Raw genomic sequence first — 21,415 nt, 5'->3', positions numbered from 1 at the left:
TCAGTGTCTTAAGTGGTCTTACTTTTAAAACAGTGGTTTCCTAACTTTTGGTATTGGCTTTATTTAATATATTTTTTAGTTAAGTAAAAGTTGTGAGTATATATTCAATTATATTATTATTTAAATCTACCAAATTATAAAGATTAGCATGATGAGGACCATTATCAAAACAATCTAAAGCAATGGCTACTGCTTTGAAAAACATGTATTGTCTTGACTGTCCAAATGATTTGTTTACACTAAGTAAAACAATTTATTTCCTGGGTATCTTAATACCTTAATACCTTATGCATCAAAAGTATAGAAAATAGCTATAATTCCTCACAAACTTTACTTTTGTGACCAGGACAGTGATATTTTGAATGTACACTTCCAATGAGAAAACAGACAAATTTGTGCCTTTTCATTCACATAAAGTCAGACAAAACAACATAAATCGGGAGTCAGGTGGCTGAGCGGGCTAGTAATCCGAAGGTTGCCAGTTCGATTCCCGGCCGTGCCAACTGACGTGTCCTTGGGCAAGGCACTTCACCCTACTTGCCTCGGGGGAATGTCCCTGTACTTACTGTAAGTCGCTCTGGATAAGAGCGTCTGCTAAATGACTAAATGTAAATCAAAATTACCTTGTACATTTATTCATTTAGCAGACGCTTTTATCCAAAACGACTTCCAAGAGAATATAGTATACAAAAGTAATACAAAAATGACTACAAAAGAAAAGAAAGTGAGCAAATGAGCATCAAGGATATGGACTTAGCAAAGTAGGGTTGTAGCCGGTATGACTTTAGCCTGGGGAGAAAGGGAGAACAGGTAAGGAGACCACCTAAAGCCTATACTTGTAGGACCCTGGGGACCAAGAAAGAAAACAAAAAGGGTTGGGAAGACGGGGCCCTTTCTTTATACACCCAGCTTGATTTGGAGTGTTTGGACATCCACCAAGGGAGAGAGATTTGTGTGGACCCAGGTAACAAAAAGAGGTGAATATCAACATTGCTTTGATGTATGATGTAGGTATGTTATGCAATCAAACAAACAATGTTGTGTAATCCAATGTACTGTTTTTTAAACTGTCCTCCTGTGCATTCACAGGAGGACGTATTGACTATGTGCAATAGTCTATCATTGTTTTTCCCACCTTTGTTTTAGTGCTAGTTTTGTATGTTAGTTGAGGGGGGGCCTTGTGGACTTTCTGTGGGCATTTTACAGTATCCAAAGAGGAGAACCAGCAGGTCTCAGTGCAGTGCTTGGGTCTTAGTTTCTGGTGGAGTGATGTGTTCTGGGTAATCTGATTGATTCTTAAATGTTATATGTTGTGCCATGATCAGTTGGCTGTGACATGGTTTTCATTGATTTAGTATTGCTGTGCATACTGTGGTTCATACTGGCCCCATCATAGGCCATTTTTATTCCCTTGCCTTGGGCCCAGAGCCCCCAACACATGATCATGGACTGCCACAGAAAACACTGATTGGTCTAAATCTCTTTGATGATTCTGCAGACCTTACTTGTATGAACCATCATTGACCCTGTGGGGATTTTATATTGTTTATGTCAACAAAAATGTTGTATTTTTGCTTCATCAGCCTCTTCTCCTGCTTATTCTGGACTCACAATGTGCGGACCCTTGCCTAGTTTACAGGATTAGGAATGTTGAGGAGCCTCTATGGCATCAGATTTGTGTCAAAAGTCACAAGCGCATAGATTATTTCACACATGCTGATACTAACTTTTCAGTCGCAAAATAGAATTACTTGTGCACAAATTCAACAACTCAGTTGTACAGGTAGCTGCGAGCAAGCACCTCATAGGTTAACTCTGCTCGTGAAGTGAGGTCAGGTCAGGTTAGCAGTGCTGACTGCTGACATAATATAGAATCAGCTGCTTTTAATGGGTTTTCTTTGGATGAAATGTTGTCTAGCTAACAGAATAAAGTAAGTAAGTAAGTAAGACTTTATTTATATAGCACATTTCATACAAGAATTGTAGCTCAAGGTGCTTTACATAAAATCAATAAAAACAATAATACAAGTGATAAAAGTAATAATTAAAATAGCAAATTATAAAAACAATAATATAACTAATAAAAGTAGTAAAACCCTTCTGAGATAAAATTACTTAAATGCTTCGGTAAAAAGGTAGGTTTTAAGATGTCTTTTAAAAATGTCTAGCATATTTGCTTCCCTAATATTTATGGGTAACTTGTTCCATAGTTTTGGGGCGTAATTATCTTCTTATCTTCCAATCTTCTTATGATTGCTTCTGGTGACCTCAGTGTTCTAGCTGGTGTGTAGTTTATAAGGGAGTTAGGAATGTAGCTAGGTCCTTGTCCGTGTAGAGCTTTGTATGTGAGGAAAAGGACCTTAAAGTAAATTCTGAAGGTAACGGGGAGCCAGTGTAAAGTAGCTAGGACAGGACTAATGTGTTCTCTCCTTTTAGTTTGGGTTAATAATCTAGCTGCAGAATTTTGAATGAGCTGTAGTCTGTCAGTGGTTTTCTTGGGAAGACCAGTGAAAAGTGCGTTACAGTAGTCCAGCCGGCTGGATATAAAAGCATAAATTAACTTCTCTGCATCATTTTGGTTTATGAATGGTCATACCTTTGCTATATTCCTCAGGTGAAAGAAAGCTGTTTTGGTCACTTTATTAATGTGAGAGTTGAAATTCAAATCTGAGTCCAGGATTACACAGAGACTTGTCGCCTCTGGTTTAAGACAGGGGGTTAAGCCTCCTAGATTCTTAGTAAGCATCTCTCTTTTGGATTTGGGGCCACATAGTAGGACTTCGGTTTTGTCTTGATTTAATTTAAGAAAGTTATCATTCATCCATTTGTTTATTGCCAACAGGCAGTTAGTAATGGAATTGATGGCCGTTGCATCGTTGGGTTCAGTGGATATATATAGTTGTGTGTCAAGTACATTTTGTTAGATGAATGAATGCGTTACTGATGCAAAAACCCCAATCAAACTTACACCAAATCAACTAGATAGATTGATTCAACTAGATGGGAAGTAACGAAGTACAAATGCTTTGTTACTGTACTTAATAAGACTTTATATATATTTATTTATATATAAATAACAATTGCAGCTCAAGGTGCTTTACATAAAATCAATAAAAACAATAATACAAGTAATAAAAGTAATAAAACCCTTCTGAACACAGGCCGCGGTCTTTGCGGTATCTCGAGCCACAGTCTTTGAGGTTTCCCAATACAAATAAAAATGGATCTCAACAAAATAAAGCCGCAGTCTTCGCGAGAATCCAAAACACACAAGCCGCAGTCTTTGCGGTATCTCGAACTTAAGTAGATTTTTCTGGTACCAGTACTTATTTTTCTAAAAACATTTTACTTTCATTCCTTACATTTTTTACACAAATATTTTTACTTTCTGCTTCTAAAATGTTCAAGCCAAGCTCGTTAGTTTAGATTTAATCTGTATTTGGTGGCATGATCAATATTATTTCTTGTCATTGCGCGCCTTTTTTCATTTCCTGGTAATCATGCACAACAAATGTAAGCTAGTCAATGAAGCTACCATGGAGCAAGGCAGAAGGCAACAAGAAGAATATTTTCCCCAAAAAAGTTTCAAAACAAAAGTTTGCATCATTGATGATGACTCTACGATACTCTACTGTAATTTACTACTCTGCTCTGCTTTAATGTTAAAAACATTGAATTTTTCGAAAGGTTTAACAATCATTGATGCAATTATTGAATGGTACGTTATGGATGAGACAGAGGGAGTTAGTGATGTTGACATGATCGAGAATAGAGAAATTCCTGATCACCCATGGCCATATATGAGGGAGATGTTTGAAATTGTCTGCATCAAAAAGGATTCCTGGCGAATGCGCTGCGTGTCTATAATGTTTATCATTTATAATCAGCTGCATCACGGGCATGGGCACTGCACTATCTATAATTCCAGGAATCTGTTTGTGTGTCTGTGCCACCATCAAGCAACATCTTTATCATTGGCTGCATCACAGGCACTTCCCGGGGTCTGTAACTTGATGATTCAGGTCTGCTCGTCGGTCAGTTGTCGGTGTCGACACGAGCCGCAATGGGTATTGGACCCACTATTCCTACCACTTTAGCATCCTTGGTCGGTTTCTTGAGGCATGGATATAGCAAGCCGCAAACGGGCATAGGACAGAAACAGCGTTCTTATGAATTTAGCCTCCTTGGTCGGTTGTTGATGTCTTGTTTATGTGAAACAAAAATCCCTTTGGCAGAATTGTGCATCGCTGTATGGTGAATTAGGCCTACAATTATGACAACTGCCTCAACCATTGTGCTTATGTAATTAACTAAATGTCTAGATGTTTGTGGTGGTCAATTTAACTGACAACCAATACATTTTGATCAACATGACATGAGTAATTGATAATGTAGGAAACAGCAGTCAATTGTAGGCTACATAATTATTTGCATTGGCAATTTATGTGCAAAAATGACTAGATGATATGAAGGTTGAACAAGTACTTTTGAGAATTGCAATTGTGATCTGAGAAATGTAGGTACCAAAGCAAGTAAAAATAACTAGAAAAAAGGGGCGGCTGTGGCTCATGGGGTAGAGAGTAGGGATGCACCGATCCAACTTTTTCAGTCCTGATACCGATGCCTAGGCTTTGTGTATCTGTCGATACCCGATACCGATCCGATACCGTTGTTGAATTAATAATAAACTGTATACCTGCACCTTATACCTTCCTTCCACCATGTGGAAGAGACTAAAGGAACCAGACTTTCCTAACTAAACATTACTTTCCTAACTAAGACAAAAACAGAAGTACAAAGTCCTTGTAAACATTTTCAATTATAAATGTTGCTAAAAGTTTTTAGCATGAGTACAATGCCAGAACAGATAAACCACTGTCTCTGGGTGCTCGTCACAGAAGGTACAATTAAAAAGTAAATCCTTTTTAAACTTCCTCATGTAATGACTTGCAGGATAGTAGGCTATCTATGGATAATCTTCTTTAACTTCAACAAACAGTTCCAATAGGGAACTAGAGAGGGTACGATTTCTGGGGAAATTGTGGGGTGTGCTTGCGTCGGTTGCAGATGGGGATGTTTCCAGGCTGTGAATATCAACACCCTGTATTTTTGTACGCCCTTCGACTTGTTAGCTCCTGCGATTCCCACACAGCAGAAGTCTAGTAGTTAGCTAGCTCTACAATTTACCGGGGCTAGGTCTGAAGCTATGCAAAGCAAAATGGAGCACAGCTGCCAGCTGTAGGTATATGCAGGTAGCAACGCTAGTGCTAAATAACTATTTAGCTGGTCGGCTCCATGACGCCAGGTAAGTAGGGCTCGTGAGACTGCTCACCAAAAGAACGAAGGGGAACCCACTTATCTAGCAGATTAAGACATGTTCGTAGGTATCTAGCAAAAAGTAGTCTACGGTACTAATGCTGTGGGCTCGCTGATATCGCTGTCTGTCTTACTAGAAAGCTCCCCTGTGCGACACAAGGCACTTTTTGCCACAAAAACATAGTTCAATCCTAAATTGTGCAACGGAACGTGAATAAAAATACAAGCAACTTAATCGGGACCAATACAAACATTTTGACACCTACGTTGTCTATGTAGTCCAAATATTGAGGGATCCTTAAGGCCGCAATATGCTTCTGCGTCTCCGTTTACGGATGGGCGGGCGCACGGATACGCACGGATACGGACGGATAGACTTCGTTTATGGTTCTCCGTAGGCTGTGGGTGCTGAAAACAATTCACCGCCAGAAGAGTAGGTGGCGAAACGGTTTTTTGTAAGTCGTCGTGGAGTGTTTATTTAGCCAGGTTATCGAGAAGTCGGAGCAAATTTACAAATGAGCCGTTTCATCAATAAAATAAGCAAATTGTCAGCAACTACACTGCCCATTTCTCGTCACATTTTAATTCAGATGCTGATTTACATGTACTGTTTAGCTGAAATATGAATTGTAAAAACTTACAGCAATGGCGGTCAAAGGATTCTGTTCGTCCTGTTTATCACGGCAACCCCGCCCCTGACGCAAGCGGTTCTTAATACTGACCAATCACAGCCAAGGGGGTCTCCGTAACTCTCCGTCGCTCACGACGGAAAATTCAGGAGGTGCACGTCGAGCTCTCCGGGGCTCTCCGAGGGCTGACGGAGAGCTCGTAGAGGGCAATCCTCGGAGAAGAGGGCGTTCCCATGTGTCCGTTTTTCGAAAAACGCAGAAGCATATATAGGCCTTTACGGGTGGGAAAATAATAATAAATATATATGAGAGAGAACAATGGTTTGTGCTCGCTGAAGGCAAGCACACCCCAATGACACTGGGAGAAGATACAACATCATACAACTCTTCCAGCATCCGACACACGTGCTGCTGACGAATGACGTAGGATGTGCTGCAACGGAAAAAAATTGATAATTTTTCCGATCCCTATCCAGCTATTTTGTCAATATCGAGGCCGATATCCGATCTTAATATCGGATCGGTGCACCCCTAGTAGAGAGTGTCATCTGTTAATCACAAGGTTGGGAGTAAGATACCCGACTCCTCCAGGCCATGTGCCGAAGTGTCCTTGAGCAAGACTCTAAACCTCAAATTGCTCCTGATGGGCAGGCCAGCGTCTTGCGGGCAGCTCCGTTGCCTTTGGTGTGTGAATGGATGAATGAGAAATGAGGGGCACAAAATATAAAGCCTTTGACTGCTGCTAAGGAAGAAAAGCGCGATATAAATGCAGTCCATTTAACTATGTATTGCCATGGAGTATGATAGAGAATAAAAGTTAGAGTTTTCTGTATAATATACAGAGCAATAAAATGTAATGAAGCTAACTTACTGGTCTCATTTACCCCAAAAATGATAAAGCAAGCCTAAGCGCCTCAAAATAGCAATCGAAATATTGTTAAATTGACATCAAACACAGCCCTCCACAGCCATTGTATACAACCCGTCTCTCCTGCAGCAGTTTCACTTTTGAAAACTAAAGTATAGAGCCAAGTTTTGCCCAAGTTAAAGAACTGACATAGCTGGGATTTTACCTTCCTGATGGAAGAATCTTATTAGCATGTCTTTCTGGCAGAATCCTAAAACGAAAATTATGTCTTTGGGTAGATTTAAACCTCTGCACTTTCACTTACCAGCACAACAACTTAGCCAAGTTAGCTATTCAGAGCTGATAGTTTCTGCGTTCGGTTTCTGTATAAAAAGAACCAGCCTGTTAGGTTTGAAACACCATCAGTCAAAATGACATTGGATTTATTGACATATATATTGAGGCAATGTGGACATTTACATAAATATGCACAGACAATCAATTCTACACAAGTATACCAAATTTCAGGTCCATTGAACCTATGGTTCAAGAGAAGAATATTTTTTGTAGATTTTCCCACATTTTCTCTGTACAGAAAAATCCATCATGGTGGACCTTATGGGTCCTTGAGGCTTTATTCTTCCCCATGAAAAATGTGCCATTACTTTGAAAATTGAACTTTTGGGCGTGGCCTGTAGAGTCCCCTAAGGGCGAATGTGGGCCATTGACTAACCCCCTTGGTGTGGGGGTTAGTCATGGTCTGTTGAATCAATGTGGCAACATTTTTTACGAAGGAGATCTTGAGTTATTAGCAATAATAGGTTATCAGAATAGCATAGAATTGCCAATTGTGTGTTGTTATATTAAAATAACATTGTAATGATGTAAGCAAGGCTTATGGTTTCTTGGGATAAAAGGCCTAACCTTTTAAGACAGCTTTGCGAGATCACGACCATGCGAGAATCAATCTTACCAAGCTTCAAGTTATTCGTTTCTGCCCGGACCAAACGGTGTCCTATGAGGAACTACTGGCAGCTGTTCTCTCTCATATATATGTATTTCTTTATTCATTATTATTTTCCTACCCTAACTAGTCCCTACATTTTTGCACTACATAGACAGTGTCTGTGTCTAAATGTTCGTTGTCATCCCAACTGCGTTGCTTGTATTTCTGCAAATGTTTTGTTGCACGGTTTAGGCAGAATTTAAGTTTTTGTAGCAAAAAGCTAATGGTAGCTAAGTAGCTAGCCACAGTCAGAATCGTCACAATGACACACGACGCATGCGTTTGTACAAAGGCCTGTACAATATATTCAAGCTGGTATGTTCACTGTGTTCCGAGGAGACTGACTCAGTGAACGACAAGTAATTTTGCTACTTGCATAGCTATTATCTGACAAAAAATACAGCCCAGGGTGGTGTTATTGCAGAAAACATAGCTGGCTACATCCACGGTGTCATCCTGTGTGTTTTGCAGATATTTCTCAGTTTTTGTTAGCTATAGCTTTTTAGCTTCCGGGAGGTACTGCAGATGGCTATTTGCTAACTGGTAGAACTGTAAATCAACTAGGCTACTTAAGAACAAAAGGGCTAGGCACAGGACAGGGTGATAATGTATCATATGTAGCCGGATTTGAGTAGGTAGTCTTATGGAACGCCATATGTGCCAAAACATGCAATTTTGCGTTCAGGTTAAGACGACACATTTGTCCGTCTTAACACGAGAAGAGTAAATGAGCAGCAACAAATTTATGTTGTAGGCTTTTTAATCAATGCTAACTTATTAAATAATACGTACAAATACTTAATTAAAATATACAGAAATATCAGTTGTAAAATGTAAGTACTAACTTAAATACAACTCAATTTTCTCCCTCCTCCTAGGTGTAGCTTTGACCAAGATGGCCCGCTTCCTGTGGCATTCCTTGAACATCCTACTGGCGGCGACCTGCTGCTTTCTGCCGAGGTCCACCTCTTCCCTCAACCTGGAGGACCCCAATGTCTGCAGCCACTGGGAGAGGTGAGCCACAACCACTGGACCCACTTTTACACAAGGGCTGAGAATAATCTATTCTAATGTATACTTGCATAGAGTACTAGGCCTGTGTTATACACCATGGTGATTCCGGTCATCATTGAAGTAACATTAAAAGGTTATGCATTGCACTGCTAGACAAAACTGCATTAGCTGTAGCTCATTTGAATCCTGCACCTACATTTTTGTCAGACAGATTTGCAGGACAAAATTAATAGGAGGATGAGAAATCCATTAAAGCAGATTGAAAAGAACAAACGTGGAGGCAGCTTTCCCAGCTAGATTTACTTTCACTGCGTAATCTGGGGAAACAGCTGCACCCTTTCAGACAACTAAGAAGCAATACAGTCATGGAACAGCTCCCTCAGACTGTGTGCATGTTTGTAAGAGGGACAAGTAGAGAGACGGGGTACACAGTATGTGTGTGGTTTTGAGAGGGAGTGTGAGAGGGAATGGGGGTAAGCTTTCCTGTTGTTTATGATTACAGATTGAATTATACACTTAAATTTTTCCGAAACACATTCATCACTTGAAACAAATGTATTGTATGTTCAATTACTTGAATTTCCTGCTCAAAGGAAATTCCATAAAGTTCTAAATGGGTCACTGTAAATATGTACTAACTAGTCTGTTGCACACAAATTACACCAGTTGACTGATTCCTCCCAACATGAAAGCTTGCATTACAACATGTGACCTTAATAGAGCACTTACTGACAGTGTCCCTCAAATTTGTGCACTTTTACGATGAAACCAAACTAGAAATGTGTCTTTTAAAGGTCTACAAGCACTTGAAGTATCTTGCGCCTATCTACCTACCAGCCACTCCCTTTTCATATGAGGCTGCTTTCCTCTGCAAAAGACTCTGTTGTCACAACTGTCGCCTGCATGTTACAAGGGAGCGATTGTTGCAGCTAACCATCTTGAATTGCAAAGGAAACTTAATTGTTGGCGTATTTATAAATTTGTTATAAACACGCACGCTCTACTGATGAGTTGAAAGGCAGGGCCACACACAATGAATTAAGCTATTTCACTCACTACCAACCATGTAGGGACAACTAGGGGGGTCAGGATAAAGCCACTGGCCTAATCCAATCCCACTTGGATATATACCAACAAGCACCTTAATAGTGGCCTTATTAATCCACTTAAGGGTTAACACAGCCCTAGCCTTAGCCTAGCCTAGCCTTAGCTAGAAGTTAGCCTTTTAGAGAGAAAGAAGGTATTAGACCACACATCGGCTATATTGTATAAACAGTGGGGAGCAAGAGATGTCATGAGTATCTCACTGCCCTATCCTATCGCCCCCTTTCATTCAGCCTCCCCGTTGTCTTCTCTCCTAAAACCATTCCCATATTTCCCTATTTTGTTTTTTCTCTCCATTAGCTACTCTGTCACTGTCCAGGAGTCGTATGCACACCCCTTTGATCAGATTTATTACACCAGCTGCGCTGACATCCTTAACTGGTTCAAGTGCACAAGACACAGGTAAGGAGCCTATGTGTGTTAAAGGCATGAAAGTCATAGAAACCTTATTGAATATTTATCTCCTTGCATTGCTTGAAATGTATTTTGAATAATTTCTTGATTGCATCCTTCTTGCCAATCTCTCAATTACTTATCTTGCCATTTCTCTTGGTTTAAAGGGTAAGCTACAGGACTGCCTACCGCCGGGGAGAAAAAACCATGTACCGCCGCAAGTCCCAGTGCTGCCCAGGCTTTTATGAGAGTAGGGAGATGTGTATCCGTGAGTATCAGCTGGTCTAGTATCCCTAAAGCCTGTTCCAATTCTTTTGACTGTGCTTTTCCTTTGTTTCTTTCTTTTACGAAAATACATTTGTCATCCAATAAAATTGGCCCAGGTCTTCAGCAACAACACCATATTATACTGCCACGGGCATATCAATGGTTTGAGTGTATGCATTTTTGTGCATATTTTCTAAACGTGCAGTAGATCTGTGATAAATTGTACAGTACAGTATCACATTACTCTGTATACATATAGTGCTGTAAGCATTTATGATTGAGTAACTTGAGTATTCTTTTAGGTGGAATGTAGTATGTAGTCATTTAAAGATCTGAGTTTTGGGGAATAGGGGGTTTGCTGACTGTTCCACTTGGAAAATGAATTAGTCAGGCTAAACCCTAATGACTGTTGTCAACATGTGGCAAGACAGCCAATCAGGTGCCAGGAACCAAGAACAGGTGTTCGGCAGACAGAGAAACAGGGAAAGCCCAATGACAAAAACAACAACTGACTCTGCAACAGGGGCAAGCAGTAAAAAAAATAATAATACAACACTCAATTTATCAACCATATCATAGCTAAAAGAATCTTGTCTCTGATCCTGTTTAGAGACATTCATTCCATTGGTTTGTTTTACGGGTTACAAAGATAGACATTTCAGTTTGATTTCTCATCCCATTAATTTGAATTGAGATTAGAGCCAATGGAGTTAAAATATCTAAACTAGCCAACAACATGAAAGATGGAGCGATAGCCACTTTCTTTATCTGCAGTGAATCAGCATTTTTATTTACTTGAGGGATGGGGTATAATGTGACTTAAGGCTCAAAGGGGACTTTATCTTCATTCTGAAAGAGATCTGTTGTAAACAGGATACAGTGTGCAACTATCACATGCTGCCCTTTGCTGCCCCTCAGTTTCCTCCTTTATCAATAGGCTTACTGTACAGTGTGTCTGAAGGGCAGACATATTGTGTCAAACTGAGATGGCTGAATTACTTTGTACGTGATGAAAGCAACATAGTGTCTATTAATGCAGACACACACTTAAAGATTCTGATTTGTATCAAAGCTGGATTATCAAATCTTATTAAGAAGCATAGTTAACGACATGGACATATTTAGGGAGTTACAATACTCAATAACCTAACCATCAGGTTAAGAATTCGAGCAAAAAAGGTTTTAGTTTTTTACTATTTAGCTTCTCAATTGCTTGTTACTTTTCCATTTTTTGAAAGGTTTATGACTATAAAACAAATGACATCATTGACATATATATATAAAAAAAAAAAAAAAAAAAACACCCTATGTATTTCTTGTATGACAAATTTCTTAACATTTTCATGTCCCTTTCTCTCCTTCTTTATTTGTATCCTCCTCCTCTTCCCTCTCTCCAGCCCACTGTGTGGATAAGTGTGTTCATGGCCGTTGCGTGGCCCCCAACACCTGCCAGTGTGAGCCTGGGTGGGGGGGCTCCAACTGCTCAAGCGGTAAGGCTCCTCAGCTGTGCCTGTCTGTCTGCCTCTGTCTGTCTTTTTCTGTCTCTGTCTCTTTTCGTGTCTCTCTGTTTCTCTCTCTCACACACAAGCAAACACACACAGTCTCACTCATACGCTTCACGGCACACAAACTTTCACTCATAAAAACCTTAACAGGCATATCGGCTCTCTTAGAAACAATTATTCTTCACTCACCACACACATACCCCCTATCACCACCTCATCCCTTCCATATGGTCAACTAACTTACTTAACTAAAATTTGGTTTGTAAATGTTGTTGCAGGTCTTCTTTTATCCCAAACTAAACTCCTTTTACTAATACAATTCCCACCCCCCCAGTAGTTTTTTTTACGTGGAACCTCTTTGAAGGATGAAGGACATGATACCAGTTACTGTAAGCCCCCCTTCCTTTGTAGCATTACAGAGAAGACAGCTGTGGGTAAAGTGGGGGGCATCCTCCCTATTCTTGTGTGAGCCATCTCTTCGCTGGGGTTTGCTTGAATTGGGACATCTCTGCCAACCCCTCTATGCCAACCGCCTCCCCTACCCCCCACTCGAATGTTGGGAGAGTCACTTTTAATGAAGAATGAGAAGGAAGTCTGGGTTATTTAATATTTAGGTGAAAAGGATTATTTTGTGGGTGTATTACGTGATTTAAGGGATTGCGGGGTGTTTGTGTTACCACTGCAAATGGAAGTGTATGTGAGTGTGTGTGTGTTTGTGTAAGCGTAAGTTCCTGCCGGCGTGTTTTTACTCATGCACACACATGGGTGTATGTGAGTTCTAAGCATGTGTGCAACTGCATCTCCATACTTCTGTGTCTATATGAGGGGCCGTGTGCCCCACTGTCTTCTATTTAAGATTTTTAATAAAGAAGACTTGTTGTGTCTGGAACTGAAGACTCCCTGTGGACCTGAACAGGCTGCACTAGTCTGTCTGGCAAGGAGTCTGGTCCGCATTGATACTGTCAAGCTAGAATGCTACCTAATTAACTGTCTTCCTTAAATAGATAAACTTGAAAAAAATGGCTATCAAGTAGATACAGTTTTTCTGTTGAAAGATGCATAGCACCACAGTAAAGAAATGTGGATAACTGGTGTGTCTTAGCTACATACATTTTCTTGCATAGCGACTGAAAAGATTGTGATATGAAGGTGAAAGTAAATAAGTTAAGGTCCACTTTCACATTGTGGTATGTAAGCATTGTTAACTGAAAGTAAGAAAAAAACTATCTAAGAATTGTCCCATACTTATGGTATCATTTGCACACAGACACATGCACACACACACACACAAGGTTCAGTGTCTGTTTTCTGCCTATGGCCCATTTGTGCGTCAGTCTACAGTAGGTAGGGGCACATGTGGCATGGGATGTATTAACATATGTATTATGTATTAACATATTAACAAAATAACTGATCATGGATGGATAGCAATATACTACCATTGTGCTACATGTAATCTTCACATGTGGCCCTTCTTTATTGCCCTTTGAAAAGATTAGAGTCAGGTCACTGACTGGAAGAGCCAAAGATGACCATGTTTTGAATATTCTTTTCCTTTTAAACCAAGTAGCCTTAGCTCATACAGTCTCTGTTTCGGTGGCCTCTCAAAACGAATGCATTCAACATTACCAAAGTAATGTGACTTTCATTTCCTCAAGAGGCCAAAAAGACCAGACCTATTGTTGCATCCATTTAACGGGTCAAGAGACCCCAACAATATGTCTGAGGATGGTTTTAGGGTTCACGAACAAGAAAAAAAGGGAGGACATTTATTTTTTTGAAGAGAAAAAGAAGAGAAAGGAGAATAAGAAAGAGATAGTAATGCAGGAAATCACCTCAGGGCCTAGGACTTGTGATTTAGAAGTAGGCCGGACACATGACAGCAAGAACACAAGGAACTCTGGAGGACTATTCTTATTATATTTCAGGAGAGTCATTGGCCATAAACTGTTCCAAAGAAAGAATCATGTTCTCAAACTCATCACCTCTTAATTGTATTAAACTCTTAGTTTATTCGGTATTTAGCCATACTATTTAGCTATTATACAGTATAATGTCGAACTGTAACTTTTCAGTCATTCATACAATCACTTAAAAAGAAACACTGCAACCAGCTGTTGAGAATAATTTTGAGGTGGCGGATCCAATTTCAATCCCAGTCTGCAGCCGTAAAACTGCTTTACTGTGTTCACTTTTTTGTTTACAAGTAGGTTTACATGTATGGTTATCTAGTTAGCTTGGAGCCTGGTAAATTTGAGTGAATTATATGCCAAATTAGGAGGGTTTGTGTTCCCTGCAATGACAAACTCTCACACACAAACCAGCTAAGACCATTTGTCCAAAAGCAAAGTGACAAGCAAAAGTGTGTCTAGTGTTAGGTCTATGTGTGTGCCTGACACAGAGATATGTGAGATTTTGTCTCCATTGAGACACACTGAATTTCTGAATTTCACTGAAAGCTGACCGATGTCCCTTTGTGCTTCTTAGATAATTAATATACATGTTTGGCTTCAGCAAATGGTTAAAGTACTTGTACTGTTGTCCAGTTACAGTAAAATGGCAGAAAATTGTTGTTGTCGGTCATAGGCCATGCATTCAGAAAACTATGAGAAATAACCTCACAAACTACATTTCAGCAGGCCAGCTTGAATATCTCAATCTAGTATCACGCAAAAGTTAATCACCATCGTTGATTCCTTAGAAACACACACGCATGCACGCACACACACACACACAAAGATAGTAAATATGAGCAGTGGTCCACACAATACTGTGGAAAACATGAGGAATCGTACAGATGTTTTTTGTCATCTGGAATCCTACGGATCCCTGTGAAGAAAAATGACTGTTCCCAGGAGCTTGCTGGACTGACGCACTGTGCATAGCTTTGCATGGCAGAGTGGGCGATCAGAAACAAATGGAAAAACACTCCCTCTCACTGTCCCTACATCCTTACTTCCATCACTCTTTGGTCTGGGGCAAGGTCTGGGCCAACATTCAAATGGAAGGTCAAATTACTCAATGTTTTTCAATTTATTTTTCTTTCTATGACGAAAAACTAGTTTTTTTCAGTAGTGGTCCAATGAACAAAGAAGTGAATACATGACACATGAAAACCTGGCGTGTATTATAAACTTACACAGCTTGTTAGTCATAAATTATTCATCATTTTAGTTTTCCTTATTAAGTTATTGAAAAAAATCTACTTTCAAAACAGGACATATTGACCCAAATCGTGATATAAACAACCACATGGTAAAATCCCTCTCTCCTTCCTCCCTTTCCTTCCTTCTCTCCCTTTTACTTATTTTCAGTGCGTATGAGTGGATGTGTGTGTTTAGGGGGGTTGCTGGGTCTTGAATAGGGCGACAAAGCAGAACAAGCTGTCCCAAGGCTGCAGTGTGAGAATCCCTCCAGGTCAGGTTGTGGTGGGTCCTCTTTATCTAGGTCAGCTTTCATAAAGGTAGTAGAGTCTCAGTGTTGAATGTAAGTGTTTTTTATCTCTCTCTCTCTCTCTCTCTCTCTCTCTCTCTCTCTCTCTCTCTCTCTCTCTCTGGGTCTTTCTTTATTCCTTCCTTTCATTCCTGCTTTCTTTCTTTTGTTGCTTTCTTTTTTGTATCTTTCCCCCTCTGTGTATTTTTCTCTCTCCCTACTTATTTATTTGCTCTCTAACTCTATGTTGAGTTCAGTTCCCCATTTTCTTCTTTCTTTTTCTTTCCCTCCCCCCCTCTCTCACTGCCTATCTCTCCCTATAGTACTTCTTCTTTCTACCTTCACTACTCTGATTTGGTCTTGCTTTCCCTCTTCCTCACACCCCCGGCTTGCACCGCTCACACAGACACTTTCTTCTTTCTCTTGGGCCATCCTGTGTGATATGCGAGGTGCTCAGGCCCGAGATGAGACAGGGCGCTTCTCTCTGGACTAATGCAGGAGACATAATAGACCTGTTAAGTCCCTCTGCATAGTGGTCTCAGCTCCATGAGAATGGAATGGCACACACGCATCCGTCCATGGACCACAGTGTCACTCAGGCTAGACATCCATAGATTTATGGCCTCTATGACAACATGTGGCATCCACATGCATCCTCTCATCCAAGGGTGTTTCAATAAGATCAATTTAACCTACCTTTTGTAGTGTTCATTTGTAGATATACTGTCGGTGCATAGGTGCACTGCATGATGGAGTTGCACCTTCAAGCCAATGAAGCAAGCCAAAGACACTTTGGAAAGTGGGGTCCCTATTAAAAAGTTACTCAAGGTGTTAAATATGTTTAAGAATCATCATGAAATTCTAGATTCTGTAGATTTCTTCAGAATTCCCCTTACTGCATATTCTACAACTCCATCTAAAGAGTTAGAGTCTATAGTTGTCCTTCCAGCACTGAGAAAGCAGTGATATAGACTCATTCTTCATAACTTATTGGTATAATGTTGGACTAACTCTTTTAATACAGAGTTTGGCAGTGAAATAACTGCAGACCTTTTCGGTCTTGTAATTTCCCAAACCCATTCAACTAATAATTAACTTTTTACATGAAGATGTGTTTGGAAGATTAAAGCCTTCTAGAATAAACATGCAGTAAAAGGCACTCTGGGGTGGCTCAAGTTTACAACCTTTAAAGTATTGTATGCTGTAACTGCAGTCCCTCCCATCCTCTGTGAATTTGATGATAGGACTGTTGGATCCATTGGAATAATGCAGGAAATCCTCACTGAACATTTGGGTTGTTCTCTAATTGTGGTTGAAACCCCTCTGCAAAAGGTTTACAGGGTGGGTATAAGGTCATGTTCAACGTGTCCTAAACTCAACTTTCATTTGGGTATTGGATGTTTGGAGAAGTTGAACAAACGTACGTCTATGTTGGTTTTTGCTGAGGTGATGGTAGGGTAGTGTAGACAGCAGATTTGTTGCAATTCAAAGCAGGTCAGGGACAAAAATATATCCTGGTGACTCCACAACTGGCCATGAAAGATGATAGACGTAAGAGAAGGTTGTGGCTATGTGGTATTTTCTGACCTGATTTTATGTGGCCTCATAATCCATTCTATTTCAATATGATCTATGAAGCTTTGGCCAGGATGTGGGATTTTTGGGGTAAAACACTTGTGTCGACATTTATGAGTCTAACAACTCGTACAGTATTCTGTATTAACTTAACAGACTCACACAATGAATTTATGACCAAAATCTAATGGAATAGAATGAACAATCTTTTTGTCTTTTCTTTTCCCCCCTTTCCTAGCTTGTGACAACAACCATTGGGGCCCCCACTGTAGTAACCGCTGCCAGTGTCAGAACAGGGCATTATGTAACCCCATCACCGGGGCGTGTATCTGCAACCCTGGGTACCGGGGCTGGCGCTGCGAGGAACACTGCGATGCTGGCACCTATGGAAATGGGTGCCAACAGAAATGCCAGTGCCAGAATGGTGCCACTTGCCACCACGTGACTGGGGAGTGCAACTGTTCGCCGGGATACACCGGCGCTTTGTAAGTCATCACACCTATACACACACACACACGTATATAGAGGCAGGTGAAGATGAGGGCGCAATACACCAAGTAAACATCAATCATCAACCTGTCTCTCTCTTTGATTCCCACAGCTGTGAGGACCTGTGCCCACCAGGAAAGCATGGTCAGCAGTGTGAGGAGAGATGCCCATGCCAGAATGGTGGGGTGTGCCACCACATCACTGGACAGTGCTACTGTCCAGCTGGATGGATGGTAATTCATCCTCAACACATACACACATACACACACACACACACACACACACACACTGACAACAGTTCACTGAATTTACAGTTCATGCATCCACTCATGCAAACATTCAATGACACCAAAAACTACTATTCTCCTAATGCTTACAGGATAACATCTATCAGTACATTGATTATATATGATCCTTATGTACATGCCTTTGTATTAAGGGTACGGTGTGCGGCCAGCCATGTCCAGAGGGTCGCTTTGGCAGGAACTGCTCTCAGGAGTGCCAGTGTCACAATGGGGGCAAGTGCGAATCGTCCACAGGCCAGTGTCTTTGCAACCCGGGCTACACTGGAGAACGGTAAGAAAGCCTTAAGGGTGTCTGTTCTATACATTTAATAGTAATACATTATTCTTTGTTTATTCATATATTCAACAAAATGAAATGTGGGAAAAACTTTACATTAAGGTAACATTAACTATCATGTAACTACATAGCAATAGCTAACACTTAATATTATTTAATTACATTTAACCTAGGTACCTATTTTTACAATAGGCATTAATATATAATTGTATAGTAGTTAATGTAACCTTAATAGAAAATGTTTTCCAAATTGAGTTAACAGTCTACTGCTTACTGATAGAGGCACAAGAATAACTGCTAATATTTTGACTATCTTAAGCTGGTCTTCATTTACAAGTCCCTGTCAAGAACGATTGGCTGTGTGGGTTAATTGCTTGCTAACTCCTGCCCTCTACTTACTGACCTTGTTTTTGGACAGTGGTTTGATCTGGCCACAGTAGTCCTGGTAATTTACTCAAACAGATTATCTACATCACTATGGAGTTACACTAGTTCATAATTCACAAACAAACGTAACATGATTCACAAATGTATTTCATTATTCACAAATAAATGTAACGCGATTCACAAATGTGTTTCGTGATTCACAAATGTAACGCGATTCACAAATAAATTACCCCATTACATTTGTTTGCAACCTGACAAACACGAGTTACAAATCGGAGAACAGGAGTTACAAATCGGAGAACACGAGTTAGAGATCCCTGCATTTGTGTGTGTGGATTTTTGGAACTTTCCTGACGCGCTTAGATTCACAAATGCATTTTTTCTAAAAGGAAGTCAGGTGGATGAGCGGTGAGGGAGTCGGGCTAGTAATCCGAAGGTTGCCAGTTCAATTCCCGGTCATGCAAACTGACGTTGTGTCCTTGGGCAAGGCACTTCACCCTACTTGCCTCGGGGGAATGTCCCTGTACTTACTGTAAGTCGCTCTGGATAAGAGCGTCTGCTAAATGACTAAATGTAATGTAAATGTAAAAGATATTCTCTGCAGCCTATCAGATGTCTTTTCCAATTTTAGCCAATCACAGCTATCTTGCTAAACGTTAGCCTAGGAAACACTTAAAATGACTAAACATGGATCCTGCCATTCTCAAGAATATTCAATCACGTATGATAATCGGTTTAATAAGATTAACAAGCAGTATTTCACCTACATGCTACCAGACGACATTGCCCGTGATCTGAAGGAGACATTTTGTCCGTTATTATGGCAGGTTGTTGAAGTCCACATAGACACGTTAATGTGATTGGCAAAAATTTGAAGAGATGATCTGATAGGCTGCAGAGAATATGTTTTTGAAAAAAATGCATTTGTGAATCTAAGCGCGTCAGGAAAGTTCCAAAAATCCACACACACAAATGCAGGGATTTTTAACTCGTGTTCTCCGATTTGTAACTCGTGTTCGTCAGGTTGCAAACAAATGTAAGGGGGTCATTTATTTGTGAATCGCGTTACATTTATTTGTGAATCATGAAATACATTTGTGAATCGTGTTACGTTTGTTTGTTTGAATTATGAAACTAATCTAACTCCATACATCACTTCCAGGGACATGTACAGTCTGATATTCGGTTTGCGTTCATTGTCAACCATGCCACACTTTGACGCAAATGAAGTCACTTTGATGGGATATCACAAATGTGGAAAACCTCATAAGAACGTGAGAGGATCTCTAGTTAGTTAATTAAGTTTCAAATCAGAAAAGTATGGTGACATTTAGCGTATTTTCCTTATTATATATTTATATAATACTATTTTCCTTAAAACATATTTATCAGACAAATCCAGACACTTTTTCCAGGTCTCAGGATAATATTACTTCTTCACTTTACATCAAAGTACATGAACTACCATGTAACTACATCACAATACCTATAGTAAAAACATTGTAAGTACATAGGAATTGCTATGTATGGTATTACATGGTGTTAGCGGTAGTAGGTTATTACAAAATTAAAAGAAGGCACAGTATGGGGAGAGGTATGATAAGCAAGTGGATATTGTAAAAAGGCAGTTAACATCTACTTACCTATGGAAAGTCCAACCTTCTCCAAACTAAGTTTCACTTGTGTAATAACTTGCAGTTCCTGTGTAACTACAATGTTGTTACCATAGGTAGTGCTCTGTTACCTTAATGTGTAAAATGTTGCTGAAAGTTTATATGAACTCATATATCATACCCTCTAAAAAAGCAAGTACATAAAACATTTACTATTTTGTCCTTGCAATCTATTATTCCTGTCTTACGTCCCTATGTGGTATCTAGCCACAGTCCTGTCATTACTTTCGTAGGGGAGTTAACTTACAGTGACACAGTAAACACACTACAGAAGATGCTAGGCTAATGCTAAACTTAGCAATGTTATTGTTTTCCCTCCACAACTCCTCCACATTTGTGTCCAACCAACCGAGAATGGCTCAGTGAACAAAGGGCTTTCGAGGTGAAGTTATTGATGTTTTTCTATGTAGACAAGTCTGGTACATACTTGCTTGTATGTTGAATGGAATTCCTATATTAATATGTGTTTACAATTATGTGTGTTCACTTTTCAAGGCTTCAGATGCCAAGGACAAGTTTCTGTTCCCACACTCCACTCAAGTCCACTCAAACATTCCAACCACATTGATAGGCATAAAGAACACTCTTAGTCGTCCTTTAAACTTGGTGCCATTTTGCTCTGTAGCAGCTGTGTTTGTGTGTGTGTGCACATTTTTGTGTGTGTGTTTTTTGGTTACAGATAGAGAAAAAAGGGAGCGAACGGAAGTGAATAGAATTTTGTGTGTGTACACTGCTATCCACCTGTGTTTGTATGTGAGTGTGTGCAAGGATGAATGTGTGTTTGTGTGTGTGTTTGTGTGTGTGCGTGTCTGCTGCTGTGTGTGTGTTTGACCACAGGAGTGTGGATCAGGTCCATACCACTAGGGTTACAGTAGGATGCATGATGTCTCTGTGGATAGAACTCTGTCTACTGTATGTCAGCCTGGAGAGTCATGGGATGCCCGAGTTGTAGGCTAGGCTACATCTTACACTTATATGGACTCTCCCATGGCACACTGGACCTGGGCTTGATTCCAACAATTGTAAATAACCTTCTCTTGTCAGTTTTCCTGAAAGCATGATATAAAACTTAAAGAATGCATTAAAAGGCTTACAGGTATACTCTCTACAATATAACATAATCTAGTACAACACATTGCGTTAATTTGACTAAGATTTAATGTGCCTCTTTAAACAAATTAAAATTAAAATTCACA

General features: G+C 40.0%; 1 protein-coding gene across 1 annotated transcript in view; it reads left to right on the top strand.

Annotated features, from left to right (window-relative positions):
* megf10 (multiple EGF-like-domains 10) overlaps positions 1-21,415 on the top strand; it is a 51,316-nt gene that overhangs the window by 8,175 nt on the left and 21,726 nt on the right. Inside the window, exons 2-8 of the mRNA XM_067258279.1 lie at positions 8,677-8,812; positions 10,217-10,318; positions 10,477-10,577; positions 11,974-12,066; positions 17,327-17,573; positions 17,690-17,810; positions 18,017-18,153. Coding sequence (XP_067114380.1) covers positions 8,694-8,812; positions 10,217-10,318; positions 10,477-10,577; positions 11,974-12,066; positions 17,327-17,573; positions 17,690-17,810; positions 18,017-18,153 — 920 coding nt within the window. The 5' untranslated portion in view covers positions 8,677-8,693. The remainder of the gene's footprint in view (positions 1-8,676; positions 8,813-10,216; positions 10,319-10,476; positions 10,578-11,973; positions 12,067-17,326; positions 17,574-17,689; positions 17,811-18,016; positions 18,154-21,415) is intronic.

This window comes from Osmerus mordax, chromosome 20, assembly GCF_038355195.1.
Source record: "Osmerus mordax isolate fOsmMor3 chromosome 20, fOsmMor3.pri, whole genome shotgun sequence".
Lineage (NCBI taxonomy): Eukaryota > Metazoa > Chordata > Actinopteri > Osmeriformes > Osmeridae > Osmerus > Osmerus mordax.
Note: the sequence above shows the minus strand (reverse complement) of the source record. Positions and strands in the feature narration are given on the sequence as shown.